Source organism: Leishmania braziliensis, chromosome 6 (genome assembly GCF_000002845.2).
Source record: "Leishmania braziliensis MHOM/BR/75/M2904 complete genome, chromosome 6".
In the NCBI taxonomy this organism is placed as follows: Eukaryota; Euglenozoa; class Kinetoplastea; order Trypanosomatida; family Trypanosomatidae; genus Leishmania; species Leishmania braziliensis.
In genome coordinates this window covers 465,896-484,204 of record NC_009276.2, presented here as the reverse complement: position 1 = coordinate 484,204, position 18,309 = coordinate 465,896, and the positions used below count along the sequence as shown (strand labels likewise).

The 18,309-nt window shown below is 61.2% G+C and overlaps 8 protein-coding genes across 8 annotated transcripts; all 8 read right to left on the bottom strand.

The window, feature by feature from the left end:
- Positions 1-30: 30 nt before the first annotated feature.
- Positions 31-1,215, bottom strand: LBRM_06_1190 (hypothetical protein, unknown function; the record flags this gene model as incomplete). The annotated part of the gene is made up of 1 exon (XM_001562001.1): positions 31-1,215. The coding sequence occupies one exon, from the start codon at positions 1,213-1,215 to the stop codon at positions 31-33; it is 1,185 nt and encodes a 394-aa protein (XP_001562051.1).
- Positions 1,216-3,111: 1,896 nt separating this feature from the next.
- On the bottom strand, positions 3,112-4,038 carry LBRM_06_1180 (hypothetical protein; the record flags this gene model as incomplete). The annotated part of the gene is made up of 1 exon (XM_001562000.1): positions 3,112-4,038. One exon carries the CDS (start codon positions 4,036-4,038, stop codon positions 3,112-3,114), a length of 927 nt encoding a protein of 308 aa, XP_001562050.1.
- A 694-nt stretch (positions 4,039-4,732) lies between these two features.
- Positions 4,733-5,176, bottom strand: LBRM_06_1170 (conserved hypothetical protein; the record flags this gene model as incomplete). The annotated part of the gene is made up of 1 exon (XM_001561999.1): positions 4,733-5,176. The coding sequence occupies one exon, from the start codon at positions 5,174-5,176 to the stop codon at positions 4,733-4,735; it is 444 nt and encodes a 147-aa protein (XP_001562049.1).
- Positions 5,177-6,278: 1,102 nt separating this feature from the next.
- LBRM_06_1160 (putative protein kinase) lies at positions 6,279-7,646 on the bottom strand (the record flags this gene model as incomplete). The annotated part of the gene is made up of 1 exon (XM_001561998.2): positions 6,279-7,646. The coding sequence occupies one exon, from the start codon at positions 7,644-7,646 to the stop codon at positions 6,279-6,281; it is 1,368 nt and encodes a 455-aa protein (XP_001562048.1).
- A 1,220-nt stretch (positions 7,647-8,866) lies between these two features.
- On the bottom strand, positions 8,867-9,274 carry LBRM_06_1150 (putative nuclear transport factor 2 protein(NFT2); the record flags this gene model as incomplete). Its single annotated transcript, XM_001561997.1, has 1 exon — positions 8,867-9,274. The coding sequence occupies one exon, from the start codon at positions 9,272-9,274 to the stop codon at positions 8,867-8,869; it is 408 nt and encodes a 135-aa protein (XP_001562047.1).
- Positions 9,275-10,036: 762 nt separating this feature from the next.
- Positions 10,037-13,321, bottom strand: LBRM_06_1140 (conserved hypothetical protein; the record flags this gene model as incomplete). The annotated part of the gene is made up of 1 exon (XM_001561996.2): positions 10,037-13,321. One exon carries the CDS (start codon positions 13,319-13,321, stop codon positions 10,037-10,039), a length of 3,285 nt encoding a protein of 1,094 aa, XP_001562046.2.
- Positions 13,322-13,828: 507 nt separating this feature from the next.
- Positions 13,829-15,394, bottom strand: LBRM_06_1130 (conserved hypothetical protein; the record flags this gene model as incomplete). The annotated part of the gene is made up of 1 exon (XM_001561995.2): positions 13,829-15,394. One exon carries the CDS (start codon positions 15,392-15,394, stop codon positions 13,829-13,831), a length of 1,566 nt encoding a protein of 521 aa, XP_001562045.2.
- Positions 15,395-15,865: 471 nt separating this feature from the next.
- Positions 15,866-18,220, bottom strand: LBRM_06_1120 (conserved hypothetical protein; the record flags this gene model as incomplete). The annotated part of the gene is made up of 1 exon (XM_001561994.1): positions 15,866-18,220. The coding sequence occupies one exon, from the start codon at positions 18,218-18,220 to the stop codon at positions 15,866-15,868; it is 2,355 nt and encodes a 784-aa protein (XP_001562044.1).
- Between the last annotated feature and the right edge of the window lie 89 nt (positions 18,221-18,309).

Sequence of the window (18,309 nt, the reverse complement as noted above, 5' to 3'; positions counted from 1 at the left end):
ACACACACAACTCGCGCACCCCAACGGCGCTCAAAACGGGCCAAAGAGGGACTGCTGACGCAGCAGATTCCACTGCACCCGCTGATTCTGAAGTTCTATGACAGTGGCAGACAGCGAGGCGGGCACTGGCGTGTCACGGCGAGCTACGGACTTCTCCTCGAGAGGTATCGCGCTTTGTGAGGAGGATGACATGCTGAGCTCATCGAAGCCGAGTATCCTTGTCGCGCAGACCGCTCCTCGTCGCCCCTTGAGGGGCTGCAACCCAGTCCAAGTGGTGTCTCCGCGGTCACGCTTGCGGTGTTGCGGCACCGCACTCGGACTGTCACCGTAGTGCGCTGCCGGGGATGGGGAGCTATGAAGAGAGTCGCTGTCTTCGCCGTACACCCAGAGCGACATCGTTGCGTGAGTGTCGGCAGGGCAACTCCCGTGGGACAATGCATCGCACAGGGACTCGCTCAGATCCATGTGTTGGCTGCCGTCATCCGACGTGTGATGCGCGCCAAACGTCTGCAGCGGACTCGATGTGTATTTGGCGTCCGCGGCGTCGTCCATGAACAGCAGCGAAAGGGCGCACTGCTCCGCTCTGGAAAGACGGTAGCCCGTCTGCAGCGGAGTTACATCTGCGCCGACGGAACTGTCGCTGTGGGACGTGGCGCGCGCAGCATGAGTCGGAGGTAGGCTAGAGGGAAGTGAAGCTCGGCAACCGAATGAAGCCGCTGGTGAGTGCCGCTGAGGGCTGCTGCCAAAGGCCGCCTTCCGCGCCGCTCTCAGAACCCTGTTCTTGCGTGTAACATGTGGGTGGGCGAGGTGGTCTTCCATGTGCCCTTCAAAGAAGGCGTCTGTCTCGTGAATCGCACGGATGTTGAGGTCTTGATGGCGTGTCCAAACTGTTAAGGTCTGACCGTGAGCGAGAGAGCGGTAGGTGCCGCCGAGACGGCCCAGCTGCTGCACACACCTCCGCTTGTGCACCACGGAGGTGGCGGTGTCGTGGCGCTGCAGCAAGGCTGCTGCACAGCGCGCCGCCCGCTTCGAGAAGGCGCGCACCGCCGGCACACAGCCACTGGATGAAGGCACTGGCGATACTGGCAGACCCAGGCTGTCGTCATTATCGCTGTCTGGGACGAGGACGTGACCAACGCCGCCTGCCTGGTGCGGAGGCGTGCACTCCACCTGCGCGTCTTCCTCATCACGGTCTGCGTAAGGACAGGCAAACATGATGTGCGCAGCAGCTGTCTGTCGTCAATAGAGTGCTGTCGGACGGGTACTATAGTAGCTGTCGCTGCTGTGTTGGGTCTATGGGAGATGATTCTTCTATGTAGGTGGTGAGAGGGTTGGGTGGGGGAGAAAAGGGGAAGCGCAGCGAGAGCAGCTGGACCAGTCTTGCGACTATGTTATTCTCTGTGTCAGCGGTGTCGACTGTACCCGGGGTGCACATAGAGAGGAGGGAGGAGGGGAAGCAGTGCTGCCTTGACTTCTATGGTGCCTTTACAAGACGTGGAAAGGGAGGAACAGCGGTCCGTGTCGAGGCACACGAAGACGCTTCTGAGTGCCTTTTATCACTGGTGTGGGCGGTGCAGCGGAGAGTTGGATGCCCCCGTTCTTCACGGCTGATAAGAGACAAGTCAGGAGAGGGAGAGGAAGACGGAGAGGCGGGGGGGGGGGGCCAAGAGGAAGGGGTGAGCGAGGGAAGCAGTAAAGGGTATAGTGCGCGGCATTACTGCTGGAGAGGTAAAATCGAAGTGCAGGCGAGTGCATCGTGCAGGCCGAGCGAGCAGAATAATTCGAATACATCGGCGCTTCCCCTGAGTATGTCTCCGGAGAAAGGGGTAGACGGGGGGGGAGGCAGATGCAGAGAGAGGCGTAAAGGCGTGTGCGTACGCGTGGGGGAAGGAGCGCGCGGCCTGTGTGCTCGACACATTCTCTCTCTCTTCCCATCCCCCACTTTCACATTACACGTGTGTGTGTGTGTCTCTCTTTCACTAGGGAAGAAAGGCTTGCGCTGCAGGAGCAACAGAGACGCTCCGCTCCCTGACACATACACATAAATGCACCCACACCGGATGCTTCACAAAGCGATTCAGCCTTCTAGAACGGAAGACGAGGGAGGCTCAGAGCACACGTGCGGCGCCCTCCCACACGGGGAAACCCCCTTCCCCAGAGCCAGTAGAGATGCCCAAGCACCCGTGCTGGCGCACCTGCTGGCACAGAGAGGGGGGGGGGAACAGGCAGGGGAGAGCTCTGTAAGCGGAAACGAGGAAGTAAGTAGTCAAAGTATAGGCGCTGGCGTGCTGATAAGAGGAAGGTTGAGTGCAGTGAGTGCAAAGAACCACCCACGCACCAGCAGCGGCTGCAAAGCGAGAGAAGAGGCAGAAGAACATCGATTTTTTTTTCGGTCTCATACGGCGACGGGTGCGATGGGCGCATTAATAGTCCGAGAGAACAGGAAAGAATGAAATACAGGCGGTGGAGACGGAGACGAGAGGAGGATGTGTGGTGGTGGTGGAAAAGGGGGGAGCGGCAACTCACTAGGCCACTGAACACCTACACATCTTTCCTCTTACCTCTTCCCCCCCCCGGTCTCACGCACGCATGTTCACATGAGCGAGGCAAACTCGCATGAGGTGGAGCGTGATGCTGCTGCTGCACGATAAAGAGGGAGAGGGACACTGCACAAGGTCCAGACAAAGGTATACAAATCGAAGAGAATAGTGAAGCAGCAGGAGAGCCGCACAACCTCATGCAGACGACCCCACTCGTCCCTCACTGAGTCGGGCGAGCGAGAGAGTTGGAGAGGGATGGACGCTGCTGCGCCGAACGGTGCCGACAGATGCGTAGGCACATATACATGCACAGTTGGCCGGGAAGAAGGAGGGGCGACAGAGAAGGACCGAGAGCTCATTGTAACGTCGCTGCAGCGGTCATGCAGTGGAAAAGGGAGGGGAAGCCGAAAATGGCAGAGGCCAGCCCAGCGGCGACATGCGACAGGGAGGAGAAGGAGGAGTCAAAGGACAGTGGAAAGGGGAATGGGGAGAGAGGGGGGGGGCGTTGCTCATCCGGGGCGCACGGTAGCTCTCACACATTACACGCACACAGCTTCACCGCGTCGTCCCACTATCCCGCCTCCCTCCTCTCTTTGAGCACACAAGGCACTGCCGACTCCATGCGACTGGCCAGCTCGTCCGCCAAGTGGAGACGTCGCTCGCGCTCGGCGTCCGTGACTGTCTGCTGCTCGTGCCCTTCCTCGAGTTCTGAAAGCTCCAGTGAGTGCTTCCTGCCAGTCTTGTGGGAGTTCCATGCGGCAGCGGCGCCATTGACCTCGCAGCACCCCGCCTCCTTCCGCCACTTCGGTGCCTTGCATGTTGAGTGGGCCGGCCCCAACCGGTCATTGGGCGGGTACAGTGAAGGCAACTGATGTGTCGGGCTCGACCCCTTATGCTGCCACGGCGAGCTGTGCGCGCTTGAGTGCGCCTGGCCGCCCGGGGAGAGTGAGCGCGACATCTGTCTGCCTTTACGGTTGCTGCCCGGTGCCCCAGACCGGCGATTGCTGGTGGGCGTGTTTAGAGTGCTGTTGGGGACACTTGCGTAGTGGCTGCTGCTCGCACTGCCGCGACGTGAGCGGGCGCGCGGTAGCATGATGGGTGGCAAGCGGCTTTCACCGCGGGAGGATGGGTAGAGGCTGCCAACGACAGACCGGTTACTGCTTGGAGACTGCTTGGTCGTGATATACTCATCCCAAGTGCGGTAGGCTTCCTGATCATGCAGGTAACCGCGGTCAGGCATCACTGACTCGGGGTTCTCCTGTCGCATCTCGGCGCGCCTCAAGTCACCCTCGATGCGGGAGAGGACGTGATAGTCCATGCACACGGTCGACTTGAACGGGTCGTTTTCCTTAGCGTGAAGAGTGTAGATCTCCGCCACCCTCACGGTGGTTGTCGGTGCTGCGCAGCAGACGATGCGACGTCGCGTGGCTTTGCCGGAAGTCCCGGTCGCCATGTCACCGCTGCGACACGCGCCGGTGGTGTGCGGGTAGGAGGGCATACTAGAAAAGTGGAAGGAGAGAGAAAATAAGAGTTCAAGTGAAGTGGGTGTGAGGGGTGGAAAGAGCCAAAGTAGCCGTGAGCCACGTAATGCAACGGTGCACCTCAGTCATGCGCTTTCGCGGCCACACGTGCAGATGCGGAGGGGGGGGGGGCGCTGGGAGAGGGAGAAGCGCAAGGGAAAAGAAAGGCGAGAGGCGGAAGGGAAAAGGAGAGGGGGTGGAGAGCGAAGCGCCAGCTTCACTTGAGGTGCTCAGCTGTGACACCGCCCACCCTTAGCGCGTAGCGGAGACAATAATGCACCGATGCCGCAAGTCAAAGATGAGGGAAGGGGAGGGGGGAGGGGAGCGACACGCATCTTCATACAAGACCGCAATGCAAATACCCCACCGACGCGTGTACTGGAATACAGTAGTGACGCTTCGGCACTGGCACCTTCTCGAGCTACAAGGTGTGCTTACTACAGACGCCCTCTCTCTTACTACCAGAATCGTGACACACGCAGAGCCAACTATTCACATGTGACGCGTGAGCATACAGCACCCGCGCACCACGCACGCTGTGTGTGTGTGGGGGGGGGGGGAGGGGGAGGGGGTGTGCCCACGTGGTGGACTGAGGAAAGGAGAGGAAGTCACTTCGTGAGCATCCCTTAGCGCACGCGCGCAGGCATGCACGCACGGACATCGGAGATGAACCTACGAGAACTGAAATACAAAGCTGTCCAGCAGGTACAACTCGCGAGGCCCGTTGTACTCGAGCCCCTCTGTGTGCAAAGGTGTGTAGAACAACATCGTCGGGAAGCCCTTCACATTCACCCGCTCCACCAAGTCAGGATACTTGTCGCCGTCCACGTACGCGGCGGTGAAGACCTCGCGCAGCTCCTTTTTTGACTGGCTAATCGACAAGCGGTCCCACAGGCGAATCATCGTCTTACACTGACGAGACCACTTGACGCAGTACAGCACAAACGTGTACTTGTCGGACCCACTGACATGCGCGTCGAATGTGTCCCGAGTCAGCTCCACCACCCGAGATGCCTCATCCGCGGTAGCAGCGTCTGCAGTTCCTCCCACGAATAGCAGCAGCGCTACCGCTATCAGCGTGACAGCAGCCACCTGAGCGTGAGGTGTGCAACGCATCGTGGAGACGTCGGTGCGTGTGTGTTGTAGGGATGAAATACGAAGGCGTAATCTGTGCTGTGGGCATGCGAGGGGGGGGGAAGTGGTGTGAATGGGCTGACTCAACGGCGCGCCGTGTACGTTCGTCTGTGCGAGTGGTGTGTGCATGCGTGCCGTACTCAGACATGAAAAGAGGCCACAGGCGATTGGGAGAGAGAAAGAGAGGTCATAAGGCTCGCAAGGCAGCCGAGCACAAAAATGCGTGGTGTGGCTGCTCGGGACGCCGTTGAGTTTGAGGATGGCTAGGCTTGGCGCCACCTCTCTCCCCCCGATCGCGTTGTGGTCCTTTGAATACGCTGCTGGAGGTGCCGTGATGCGACTAGCGCGAACAGCCGTCGCCTCTTGAGAGAGAGAGAGGGAGGGACCTCCACCTCTTCATGTGCGTAGACACACAAGGAGGGGGGACGAGGGCAGAGACATTCGCAGACAGAGAGCGTCGCGGGGCAAGATGTGTCGTTGAAGGGGGAGGTCGACAGGAGGGGGAGGGGAGGAACAAGCAAAGCACACAGGCGTAGTCCAAGAGAGTGAAATATATAAGAAATCAAGCACAACGCAGCACAGCACGCACGACGGCACAAAGGGGAAATACGATAGGGTATGGCAACGGCGTCGATGACAACAGAGCCAGAGGTGGTCCAGGACCACCTCTGATTCACGCTTTGCTCCACTGCATAAGGTGGTCGGAGAGAGGAGTTGGGGTGGGGGGGGGGGGGGACGCGAAGGAGCAGCAATGGGGATGGGAGCGCAACGCAGCAAGTGGGGATAACTGAAGAGAGCAAACGAGAGAGAGGTGAGGAGAGAAGGAGCGAACAGGCAGGCAGGCAGAGAACAAAACACGGAAAAGAGCACCGCAGGGAGCAGTGAAGAGGGGGGAGGGGGGAGTGGCGCACCCAAGCAAAAGACACCGCCACTCTAGCAGAATGGGCTCAGGAATCTCACTTGGAACGCTTCCCGCCCTTGGCCCCACCCCACCCCTCACTTGCTACATCGATACGACTTGAATGCTAAAGGGAGCTGGGGGGAGAGGGGAAGGTGGACACGCCTGCTCTTCTCTCTGAATCGTTCACGTGCTTGCTGAGCCGGATTGTCCGCCGCTGTAGTTGAAGCGAAAGTCGGCAAACATGACGCCGCGGGGGTCCACCTCGCGCACCTTCTGCTCTTCGCTCAGCTGCATCGGCGCACTGGGCTCCTTAATCTCAGGGAAGTATTTGGTGTCCAGGCGGTTGGAGAGGACCGGCACATAGGGCGCCTGCAGCTGGAGCAGACCGTTCATGTCGACGGACTTGAGGAAGTCATGACGGCATATCTCCTCGTACGTCATGCGCTTCTCCGGCTCGCAAATGAGCCGCTTCATAAAATCCACCGCGTCCTCAGGAATATGAGAATGCGGGGGGAAGGTGAGGTGCTCCCGCCAGTTCTTGATTTTGTGGCACGTCGAGTTGGGGTTCTGCGAGAAGAAGGGCGGTATGCCGTACAACATCTCGTACATGATAACGCCAACCGACCACCAGTCACACCCGACACCGTACGACTTGCGCAGGAGGATCTCCGGCGCGATGTAGCCGGGGCTTCCCACGATGGACTGGAACATCCCGCGAACGCGGCTGTGTGCGATGTTGGCGTCAGCACTGTCTCCAGAGAGCGACTCTGGCGGCGCGTCCATCCTTGAGGCGTGCATGCTCCTCTCGTCTGTCAACGCTTCGACGCCGCTCGACGAGGACGGTTGGTCGTCGTAGTCGAGCAGATTGCCGCGCTTCTCTACGAAGCGCTTGGAGAGGCCGAAGTCGCTCAGCTTAATGTGTCCCGATTCTCCAAAGAGGATGTTGTCTGGTTTGATGTCGCGGTGCACAAACCCCATGTCGTGCACACTTGCCACAGCAGCGCAGAGCTCCGCAATGTAGAAGCGCGAGCTCTCCACGTCGAAGATCCCCTTGTCGCACAGCCACGAGATCATGTCGCCGCCCGGCATGTACTCCATCACCATGTAAAGGTAAAGAGCATCCTGAAAGCTCCGGTAGAGGTGCACCACCCACGGGTTTGACGCCGCCGCCTCGGCCAGTACGTCTTTCTCCGAGCGGACGTGGATGACTTGCTTCTTGATGATCATATCGGACTTCCGCAGCCGCTTCAGGGCGTAGAGGGTGTCGGTCTTGTCGCTCTTATACTTACACACGAACACCTCACCAAAGGCGCCGCGGCCGATGCACTTGAAGAGGTGGAAGTCGGCAAAAGACGGCTCCTTCTGCCGCGGACCAACCGCGCGTCCGACGCCGTTGCGCCTGTTCGCGAGGAGGCTTTGGTAGTGGTTCTCCACAAACGCCCGACTGGCGGCCGCCTTGTGGCGCGCGTAGTCCTCGGACGTCTCACCGCGGCGCGCGTTCGACATGTTCTGCATCTTTTCACCGCCCTGCGCGGCAGGACTCTGGTTCATGGCAGCACAAGTCCTCCTTTGCAAGCGAAGCCCAAACCATCTATACTCGAGGGACAGCACGAGCGCGGTGAGGACTTGGGAAAGTGTGAAGACGACTCGCGGAAGGAGCCACGCTCGACTGCTTGCGCGTGCGTGTGCGTGTGGGTGTGGGTGGGTGTCTATGCGCAGTAGCTTGTGGAGAGGAGAAATGAGGGCGCGTGTATATGTGGTGGGGTTCGGCTCTCAACGAGGAGCTAACGTACTTCTGGAGAGGAAGAGGGTGGGACACAGAGGCGACATGACTACAGCGAGCGAGTAGGAGAAGAGATGGTGTGGCAAGGGACTCACTACACCGTCAGTGTTGGCTCGAGGAGAGGTGGCAGTGGTGATGGCTAAGACGAATTATGGGGACTCGCGGAAGTGAGCTGGTTTGGCACATTGCCGCCTCGGGGGAGGGAGGGAGGGAGGGGGTTGACCGACACCAACGAACTCACGGGCGTACGAGTGCGAAAGCGCTCATTCTCAGTAGGGCCACACACGGTGCACTGGCGAAGTGTAGCGAGGAGGGTAGTCCGCCCGCTTTACAGACGAGAAGATGCCGTGGGGCGAGAGGAGGGGGGGGGACGAGACCAGTGGGCATACGAGCATGGCGGCGAAACATTAGAGACCAGCAAATCCAACAAGCCCCTCCCCCCCTCTAGACAACAACAAAGACGTCAGAGAGCCGCTCGACTGTCACCACCACAGCACTGCCCCCCCCCCTCCCCCCTCTCCCCCAACACACACCCACGCACAGCAGCCGTGGGGCCTTTTGACCACCATACCAGCCACAATCAAAAATGAAGTGAAGGAAGGCATGCGGGGGAGGGGAAGGAAGAGGGAGAGGAAGGGGCGCCTGTGCGTTGAGAGGAGGGGGGAGAAGTGCACCGACAGCGAGAGGAGATGGTCTAGGGAGAGGGCGATTCAAAAATAGGCTGGACACACCTCACAAAGCCCACGCGCTCACTCCGTATCTCTATCGCTTTGGATCCACATGCTTGCACTCTAATACGTACACACGCAGACACCCTTCCCGGTCCATATGCTCACTTAGCTGCCTTACAGGCTACCACGCACACTGAAACCCCCCAGAGAAAGAGAGGGAGAGAGCGCGGCAGTGGCCTAGTTGTGAAAGACGCGCCAACAACTCCGTTGACGAGCAACTAAACAACCTGCTTCGTTGGTCTTCACCCCTTCCGCGCTCACTGCGAGCGCTCGCTCAGCCAGCGGTAGTAGTCGTTCAGGATGTAGTAGCGCTGCTCGAGGCGGCGAATGACCATGCGCTGGTAGAACTCCCGGCGGTGCTCGTCGTTGTATGTGACCGTACCGTGGACCGTGAGCAGGAAGGAGTCGCCGTCTTGGTTGTCGGGTAGTGGTTGCGCGTCCACCATGTCGATCTGGTGCCACGTCTTTGGCAGAGCACCAATGTAGTTACGCACGTCGTCCACCGTGGCGAGCGGGTGTCCGTTCCACTCGCACACCATTGGCACGTCGGGGGCGTACAGGCCCGCCACGTTTAGGCGGTCCTGAGGGTCGTCCAGCATTTTATAGTACCTGTTACGGAACTCCAGTGCCTTCTTGGCGACATCGTTAAAGGCGCCCTGCTCCATTGCCGCGTGGCCGGCTGTGGTGCTCTGATGCGTGTGTGTGTGTGTGTGTGCTCACGTCTGAGTGTATGGAGGAGGAGGGAAGGGGGCTGCAAACCTGCTGCGAGTGCGAGCGTGGAGGAGGGGGAGGGAGTTCAACTGAGCGAGTCAGCAGGGCTGCTGTCAGGGTGTATGTCGTTGTACGCAGACAGTGAAGACAGCAAGATGCCAGCAATGAGAAGCGCAGAGAGAGGGGCATGAGAAGATGATGACGCTGATGCAGCTCAGCCAAAACATGTTAAGGTCTGCCCAACACACCGGCCCCTCATAATGCAATAAGGACAAGTGCGAAGGGGGGAGGTAAAGGAGGCGGCGGAAGGAGACGCCCAAACAGGCGTTCTTGCGTCTTCTACCATTGCCGTGTGGCACTAAGTCGTCTACTAGAGAAGCAGACAGAGAAATGCGCCCGCGCGCAAGCATGGGAAGGGGCCGAGCGCCGCCCACGGCTGCGGGCGCGCGCTCTCTTGCTGAAGTATTCGCTTTCTTGCTGTCTTTCTCTAGCACCTATCCGCATCGATGGAAGTAGCCTTGCACATGTGCATGTGCGCAGCAGCGAAGCTCTGTGGCACTGGAACTCATGCCAACTTCCACAAACACGCCCATATGGCTGGCGCACACCACTCAAGACTGTTGCACACGCGCCACTGCAGCGCGAGGGAAAGAGATGAAATCTTCAGAGCAAAGAGTTGAATCACTTCGCGGCGTCGACCCAGCCGCATGTCTCCGCTACCTCTCTTCCTTCGCATCGCAGGATGCGTCACCGTAAAGAGCGCTTCGGCAGAGCTCCTCGCAGCTGCCGTGGATGCAGAGGCCAGGGGTAGGGCAGTGCTGCCGTGCGCTGAGCGTCTCCAGGCAGTTTACCGTTCGCTTTTCGATGACGTTAGTGCGATAGCCCAGCAGTGCGCACGCTCGCTGCAAGGAACTGTACAGGCACAGTTCATCCACAGCCGATATTCCCGCAGCGGTGGCGCGGACGCACAAGTCTCCATCGTCGTGCACCGGCTTCGCCGCCACGAGGCCCTCCCGCATGAGCAGAGCAATCCAACTGCGTGTCAGGCACTCCACCTTTCCCGCTGACCCTGGCATGTGGTGCAGTAGCAGCGGCTCCAGATACGCCGTGTACTGTTGCAACAGAACAGACGTGCGCTGGGATGCTGTGGTGGGGCAGCACTTCGCCAGTGTGCGTTGCGCCTCACACCAACAGCCGCTGTGGGCGTACGCCGTCACTTGAAGTGTACGCGCTGCTTCACACAGACTCGGGTAGCCGATGCGTGTCGCCGCTTGCTCGACATGGCGTGCCACGTTCAGCGAGACGCTGAAGCGGCCATGCTGCTGGTGCGCCTGTGCCTCCATGAGCTGCGCGGTGAGAACGCCGAAAGGAAACGCGTACCGCGAGGAGACGGTAAGCAGCTCTTTCTGCAGCCGGTGAGGCACCACAATATGGCCGAGAAACACTGCCGCCTGCGCACGCCGGCGCTGCACCAGGGCGTACAGCAGCAGATGGTCCGGAGGCCAAAAGTGCTCGGCGTCCTCGTCATGTAAAGAGTTGGTGCTCGTCACCGCGTCGGCGTCGGCGGGGCTGTGGGTCGCACAGCGCTGCTTGCTATGCCCCCCCTCCATGTCACCAGCAGAGGGGGCTGGATTCAGTGTCTCTGCCAGCCTCGACCACACGTCGTAGGCGGCGGCAACGTACCCGTTCGTGTACAGCTGACACCCAGAGCAGTAGCGGACTACTGACGAGAAGAAAACCGCCTCATTGGCTGCGGCCGACGCCGAGGCACCGTAGTGGTCACCGACAGCTGTCAGCGCCGAGTGCAGGCAACGAAGTGCGTCGCTCATAGTAGCGCCACCGCTGGCGCTACTTGCAGTGCACTTTGAGGGCGCGAGGAAACCCTCTTGCAGGGCCAAGGCGTGGTGCGCGGCGTGCCGCAGTACCTCCCACAGCAACGCGCGCCTCGGGTGGTGACTATACACCGGTGACGCAGTCGAGGTCTCTTCTTTCACCTCCTCTAGCAGCTGTCGGAGCGACGCCGTTGTAATGACCAGCGGCGAGGACACCATGCCGTACATTGCCCCGATGAGCAGCAGCGTTTCTCGTTGCAGACTCGCAACTATGCCTATCCATCTCCCCTCCACCGGTGGTGCCTGGAGCAGTGCCGCATTGGCGCGCAGCAGCGAGTGGCGAATGGACTGGGCAATTGTTTGTACCGCCACGGCGCCGTTGTGCCTCCCAGTAAAGTCGTTTGGGTCCTCCGAGCCTCCACCTTCCGCACTTCGCGTGTGTTGCGCCTCCGCATCGCCATCACCGAAGCCGCCGCTACTACTCTGCCGGCCGGTCGAAAGGAGGGAGCGTAACGCCGGGCCCACCGCTCCGGGGAAGAACAGGAGCAGCTGTGCCGCCCCGGCGAAGGCAAGGCTTGCCAGTTGGGCGTCGGTGCCCGACAGCGTCGGCGCCACCGACGAGAGCGTCCCGTCTGCGGGGCCAGCTCTCTGCCCACTGCTACTGCCTGACCCGTTCGACAAGGTCAACTGAAGCGCAATCGAGATGCTGTTGGCGGCATCGACAGGTCTGCCTTGGTGTATAGCTACCACGTGTGCGGTGTAGTGGGCCAGGGCAAGAATGGCGTTAGACTGTACTTCTTGAGCGACCTGCAACGCCACGCGCGCGCACTGCCGCGCGACTGCCAGGGAGCGAAAGGAGAGGTAATACTGCGCGTACAGGAGCATACCGCTGGTGATGCACATGAGGATTGTCTGAGTGCCACGATTACTGAGCTCAGCTCGCACCATCATCATCGACGCCGGTGGCCCCTGCAGAAAGAGCAGCTTGAGAAGCGCATTGTCGGTGAGGTGCGGTGTGCTCTGAGTCAACGACAACTCCATCAGCATTGCACGAGCGCTTGGATGGCCCTCGAAAACGCCTTCCAATGCCGCGTGCATCCGGCGCACATTGATCGGCACTGTGGACACAAGTGGTGGCAGCGGTGGCGCCGAGGCAGCGGCACGCTGTTTCAGTGCCGCCAGCCACCGCGACGGCAACCCATCGAAGCAGTGGCGAAGAGCGGCCAGCCACGTCGTCACGGCGGCCGCCAGTTGCGTCTGCCGTGCAAACGACGCACTGGCCCATTCATAGTTCACCCAAATGTGAAAACTACGCGTGGCGTTGCCGGCCTCAGCACTGAGCTCATCGTCAAAGAGGTCCTCGTCGAAGAGATCTGAGAGGTGAGCGACGGTGATCGTTGGCGCCGACGGCAGTACCTCGATGCCCGAAGGGTGTCCTTCCGGCGCAGATGTGATCCCCTTACCCTCTGCCACAACACCACACAGGACGGCGGCGAGGCGCTGCATGAGCGGCGTCCCCCCTGCCTGCGCTGCCGTTCTCAGAAAGTCGCACAGAAGCCCAAACCCCGCGTCGGTCGGTGCTGCGCTGACGCGGGCCGGCGGCGGCGGCGGCACTTCGGCCCTGTCCCACCGGTGCCCCACTCCAGGTGGGGGGCACGGGTGAACCTGCTCTGCTGCCTGGCTGGTGCCACCACCGCTTCTGAGAGAGGTGTCCGTGGCTGCTGGCGTAACGTGTGTATCCGACTTCTCGCTCACCACAGTCCACGAGTCGACGCCGCACGGGCGGTGCAGCTGTGCATAGGCCCGCCGGAAGCTCACCTCCTTCGAGCTCTGTGCCGAGAGCACCGGCGCGACACCCCAGCTTGCCTCTTCATCTATTGGGTCTGGTGGCGCGGCGGCACACGACGGGCCCGTGCCCCCAACCCGCCTCGCAGCAGCTGCTGCGGCGGTACTGTTGTCTGTCGCGGCGTCATCCACACCGGCGTCTCCATCGTTGGGCAGCACGTGCAGGAAGCACACCTTGCGAAGGTGCCACGCGTAGAGCGGCGCTGCGGCCGTCGCGTGCTGGCGGAGCTCATCCTTGATGCGCCGCAGTGCCTCCCCGCAGAGGAACAGCGCAAGATCGACGTAGCGCGGCACCAGCTCGGCGTAGGCCACATCCACATTCATAGCGATGGCAGGTGCGGGTGGGTGGCGTGGGAAAGAGAAGCGAAATAAACTGAGGGCAGTACTGGTGGACGTGACCCCTCCCCTCCCTACTGGGGGCATCGAAGGTGTGAGAGCGAGACAGGAGGAGGTAGAGAGAAGGGGGGGGGGTGCGCGTACGAAAGCGATGGGGATGCCGCGGACTCCAGAGGAGGCGGAGGGCGGGTGGGTGGCCCTTCTCGCTTGTACTTCACCAGTCACCCGCTGTCATGGGATGAGATCCCGAGAGAGGCAGAGAGAGAGAGAGAAAGAGGCGTCGCCTCGTGCGCTTGGAGTGTATGGAGGTGCGCTGTACGCATCGCCGCGCTCCCCTCCTCCCCTCACGTTCATCAGCGACAGGCGAGCTTGTAAAAGTCATTGTTGAAGCGACTCCGTGTTAACACCACCACTACATGCCATGCGAATACACACACCCACACCCACACACACACACACACACACACACACACCGACGTGCGTACGTGGGTACGTTCAGTCCTTCAAGGCGTTGTCACGGTGGCTAAGCTCATTCGCCGTTGCAGCGAGCCGCTCCTTATGGCGGTTGCTGCGGCTGAGTTGCAGTGCCCTCTGCCGCACCCGTCGCCGTGCGCGGGCCGAGAGCGCCTTTACACCCCCGTGCTGGTGCTGCTGCTGGGCTTCGGTGAGTACTTGTGAGCTCGTCAGGAAGCACTTCGAGCACGCTGGTACCCCGCGGGGCACGGTGCAGCGGGCGCGCGCTGTCATGCGGTACGGTGCATAGCAGGTGCGGCACACAAATGAGAGCTCGATGTCGTCGTGGACAGTGACGTAGCGCAGCCGCGTACGTGAGATGTGCTTGCTCACCTCCCTCACCACGTCAGGCCGCTGCACTACAAGTAAGTTGAGCAACGATTTAGACCTCCCGGAGCATTGCGGGCACCGCTCATGGCGAAGGAAGCGGTTCGCAACCGTTGCTGCGTACTCGAACTGGCAGCTGTGGCACCGCCACTGGAGCGTCATCTCACTTGACAGCGAGATTTGCCGTGGATCTTGATGTGGACGCAGAAGCACTTCGCCAAGGAGCAAGGTGTCGTCAGCAAGGAAGCGTCGCGGGCTGGCGGATGTAATGGCATTAAGGGCACCCGCGCCGCGACGCTCGCACGACGGGCAGAGAGGCACCAGCTCGCGAGTGGCCCCGTGAGGGTCATCACCGGGGGTGGTAGCAGTGCCTGGTAGGCCTGGCTTCGAATGCGCAGAATGACGCTGCAAGGCGAGGGCGTACTGTGCAACACGACTCGATACGGATTCGAGCCATGGAGAGCAGCAGAGCGGGCAACGCCACCACACCTTGGAGGCAGAGGACGTGTGCACCTCCGTCACACACTGTAGCACTTGACTTTGCGGGAGCTGATTGCGCAGCGGGTCCCACTGTGCAGCGAGCAGAGGATAGGCATCACACAAGAGACCGACACCGGTGGGAGCGGTGGGCCGCTGAGAGGACGGTCCTGGTTGCGCACCAGCATGTGGTGGGGCCGGGGCGTCGGGTGCGTCGGAAGGCAAATGCTCGCCGCCGTAGCACTGCGGGCAGCGGTGCACATCTGCGAGTTGGGGGTTTGCGCGGTCTGAGGGTCGGGCGGACCACTGCGACTGGCACTGCGTGCAGCGCCAGACAACTGGATAAACAGTAGATGGCGTCACAGACAGGTCGAGCGGGGCTGCGGAAGACCCGTTGGTGTCCGTGTCCGCGCGTGTGCGATGCCGCAGATGTCGCAGAGCGCGTTGATTCGCATCGACATCAAACTCGCGTCGAAGCTGCGGTGGCAGCTGCTCCAGTCGGAAGCGAAAAGGCGCTAAGGGGCAGGCCGAGGGTGTCGAGCACGATACAGCACCACGGACGACTGGCGGGGCTGCCAAGGTACTGGTGGCCCTCGACTGAGCTACAGTTGTTTTGCACAGGCGGTCGATAGAATAGCGGTAACGTAAGACCACTGTGCGTCCAATACTGCTGGAGATGCACAGCGCTGGTGCAGAACCGCGGCGCAGGCCACGGGGTGCCAGGGGAAGCCGGCTGAGCGACATGTATATCCTCTGGCGGCGGACTCTCACGTGTGTGCCTCCCGTGGGCGACGGAGATCACCAAGCAGGCGCAAGACGGTGGCTGTAGCACCGCCGCCAAGGAGAGCATCGAGCGGAAAGAGAGAGTGAAGTGGAGAAGAGAGAAAGAGGGAGCGAGTTAGAGTGGTGAGCCGACAGTCACCCGCGCATGCACGCGCGGGTGTGCCGCTCGCGTCTCGCTCACTGGACGTTTTACATCCGTAGAGAGCCCCTTAGAAACTCATTTGCCAGAACGGCATAGAGGCACGTCTGTGGCTGTGATGTCGGGAGGGGCTCTGATGGAGGCACCATCAGAGCCGCGATGCACCGTGTCTGCCTCAGCGTCCTCCTTCTCTTCGCACCTTTGCCGTCGCGCCTGCAACGTTATTTGCTGGGGCTGCATCTATGCCCAAACGCAGGCGTATACGCGAACGTCCGCCTCGTGGCGCCCGACTCTCACTGCGCGCGCTTGTGCGAGCTGGGTTGTGAAGACCGCTGCGTGGTGGACGCGCGTTTTGACTGAGAGGAGCGTCGGCGGGCACTGGCTGCTCCGGCACTGCCTCGAGGGGAGGTGGCCTCCGTCTGAAACTGCCGCGGAAGAGCAATAGTGGAGGCGGAGAGAGGGCGCTGCTGTAGAACACACTTGAAGATGTCGTCTGGCACCACAAACAGGACGCCGGCTCGCTTGCACTGCAAGAGCGTCGCTGGTGTCGACGAGGCCAAGGCCCTGGCGACTCCCCCGAGCTGCTGCGCGATGCCACGCCAACACGACAGGGTGGGCTTGTGATTCGGCAGGACGAGGACGTCTGCGTCGAGAACGCGCCGTGTGACTACGCCACCGGAGGCAGTCAGCACCGTCTTGAGGTCGTTCATCGGCGGCTCCTGCGGGGTGGCGGACTTGTGCACCCAAAACCTCTGCTGCGCGAAAAGTCGCTGGCGCTCCGCCGGCGCTTTGCCCATTGTTTTGCGAAGGTCAAATCCGTTCTCGGACTCAATGCTGCCGGCAATCCTCCGCTCCTTGTAAGCGTAGCCCTCCACCGGGAGGTCGAGAGTACGTTTGTGCAGCACCGCGTCCAGCCAGCTCTGGTGTACCACGTCGTGGACGTAGGGCAGGACGGTGAGCAGCTTTACGCTGCGCACGAGCGGCCGCTGAGCCACCAGAACGCGGGCGTAGCGTGCCAGGCGCAGGTGTGGGTTCACGAGGCTGCCGAGCTCCTTCAGTGTCTTCTCCTCCGCATCGCTGAGTCGTATCCCTGTCGTGAAGAGAACGATCTCGCTTGGTGTTGCGGCGGCGTCTGCCTCGTTGTCCTCCTCTCCTTTCACCGCTTCCGCGTCGTTGGCTCGCCGGGCCACGGCCTCAGCAGCGCTGCCACGAGTCGTAGTTGACCGCCGCCGCTTCCGTGATTCTCGCAGTGCGTCGCCCAGCGACTCTGTGTTGGGCGCGTACGACGGTGCGGCGGCCACCTCCTGGCCCTCAGGGACGACAGGGCTGCCATGCTCATGGTCACTCGTGCCGCTCAGCGCGACGGGGTCCGACACGTCAGACAGCGTCGCTAAGACGGCGGTGCTGTCGCCGGTGATGAGGGACGTTGTCCAGCCGCGTCGTAGCTGCATCATCGTCTCATGGCGTTCGCGTGCTACGTCACTCTGGCATGCGAACGTCCGGTGCACCGCCAGGCCGTCTTGCGTCTGGCCACTCCGTGTGGTGTGCGTGTGACTGCCATTGTATGTGCTCGTTACGGTGGAGCTGCACGTGTCGGTACGTCTGACAGCACGAGGCTCGGAAGGTACCCCGTCCAACGCGACATCCACATGGCAGTGCAGTCCCACTCGCAAGGTGAGTACGCCGTCTGCGTCGCAGGGCTGGTCTTCCACGGTGTGAGCTGACTTGCCGGTGCCCCGCTTCCGCTTGATGTGGTAGCGCTGGTGGGGCTGCAAGGCAACCCCGAGGAGGGTTGTCGTAGGGGAAATGGCAAATATGTCGAAGGAGCGACACACCGGACGGGTTAGCGTCAAGGACGGCGCCTGCGGTGTCGTGGCTGCCGCGTAGTGAAGGTGCAACGTGCACTGCGCTCGCGAGATGGAGGCGGCCACGTTGGCGAGGCTCTCACGGGCAACGTTGCTTCCCCATGCGCCTGCCCCAAACGAGGAGAGCTGGGCAGCGAGAAGGAACGTCGAGCGGCCAAGGCGCAGCTGCACGGAGCCGAGTGGCTGCGTTGTCGCGCCGCTTCCGTCGCCGCTGCTGCTGGTAGCGCTCGTGACGGTATTCGCCATGTCCGCCATGGCCGTTGTGCGGGTAGTGATGATCGTTGCGAGGGGCACCGCATACGGCACCCAAGGTGTTGTGTGGCGTGTGGGGAACGCAGTGCCAGATGAAGCCAGCGCCACCCGCCACCGTACAGCAACGATGAGGTGGTCAGCGTGCGCGGCATTCCAGCTCATCTCCGTCACGAACGTGAATGGTCTGTCGTCTGCGATACCGCTCTGCTCAAGCCACGAGGGCTGCGGCCTCAGCTCCGGCATAAAGGCAAACTCGTGCATCGTGTGGCGACGCAGTTGCTCCTCATCTGTGTTAGCAGCCAGTGGCAGGGACGTGTCTGCTGTGGTAGTCGCGACATCCTGAGAAAGAGCGGACACAGTTGAGCAGCTGTCTTCGGAGAGAAACTCCACCGTATCAGCTTCTTCCATGTCCACCAGCGACATCGGTGCACCGCAGAGAGGCGGAAGAGCGAGCGTGCCTGCTGCGTGCAGCAGGCAGTACCGAAGAGAGGAGGAAGTGTAAAGAACAAGTGCAGAGGTGCATGTGTGCATGAGAATTGATTCGGCGGCGTTGTTGATGTTTTTAGAGATGTACGCTGCCGAGGCCACGATACGGTTATCCTGCGCAGTGTGAGAGCAGG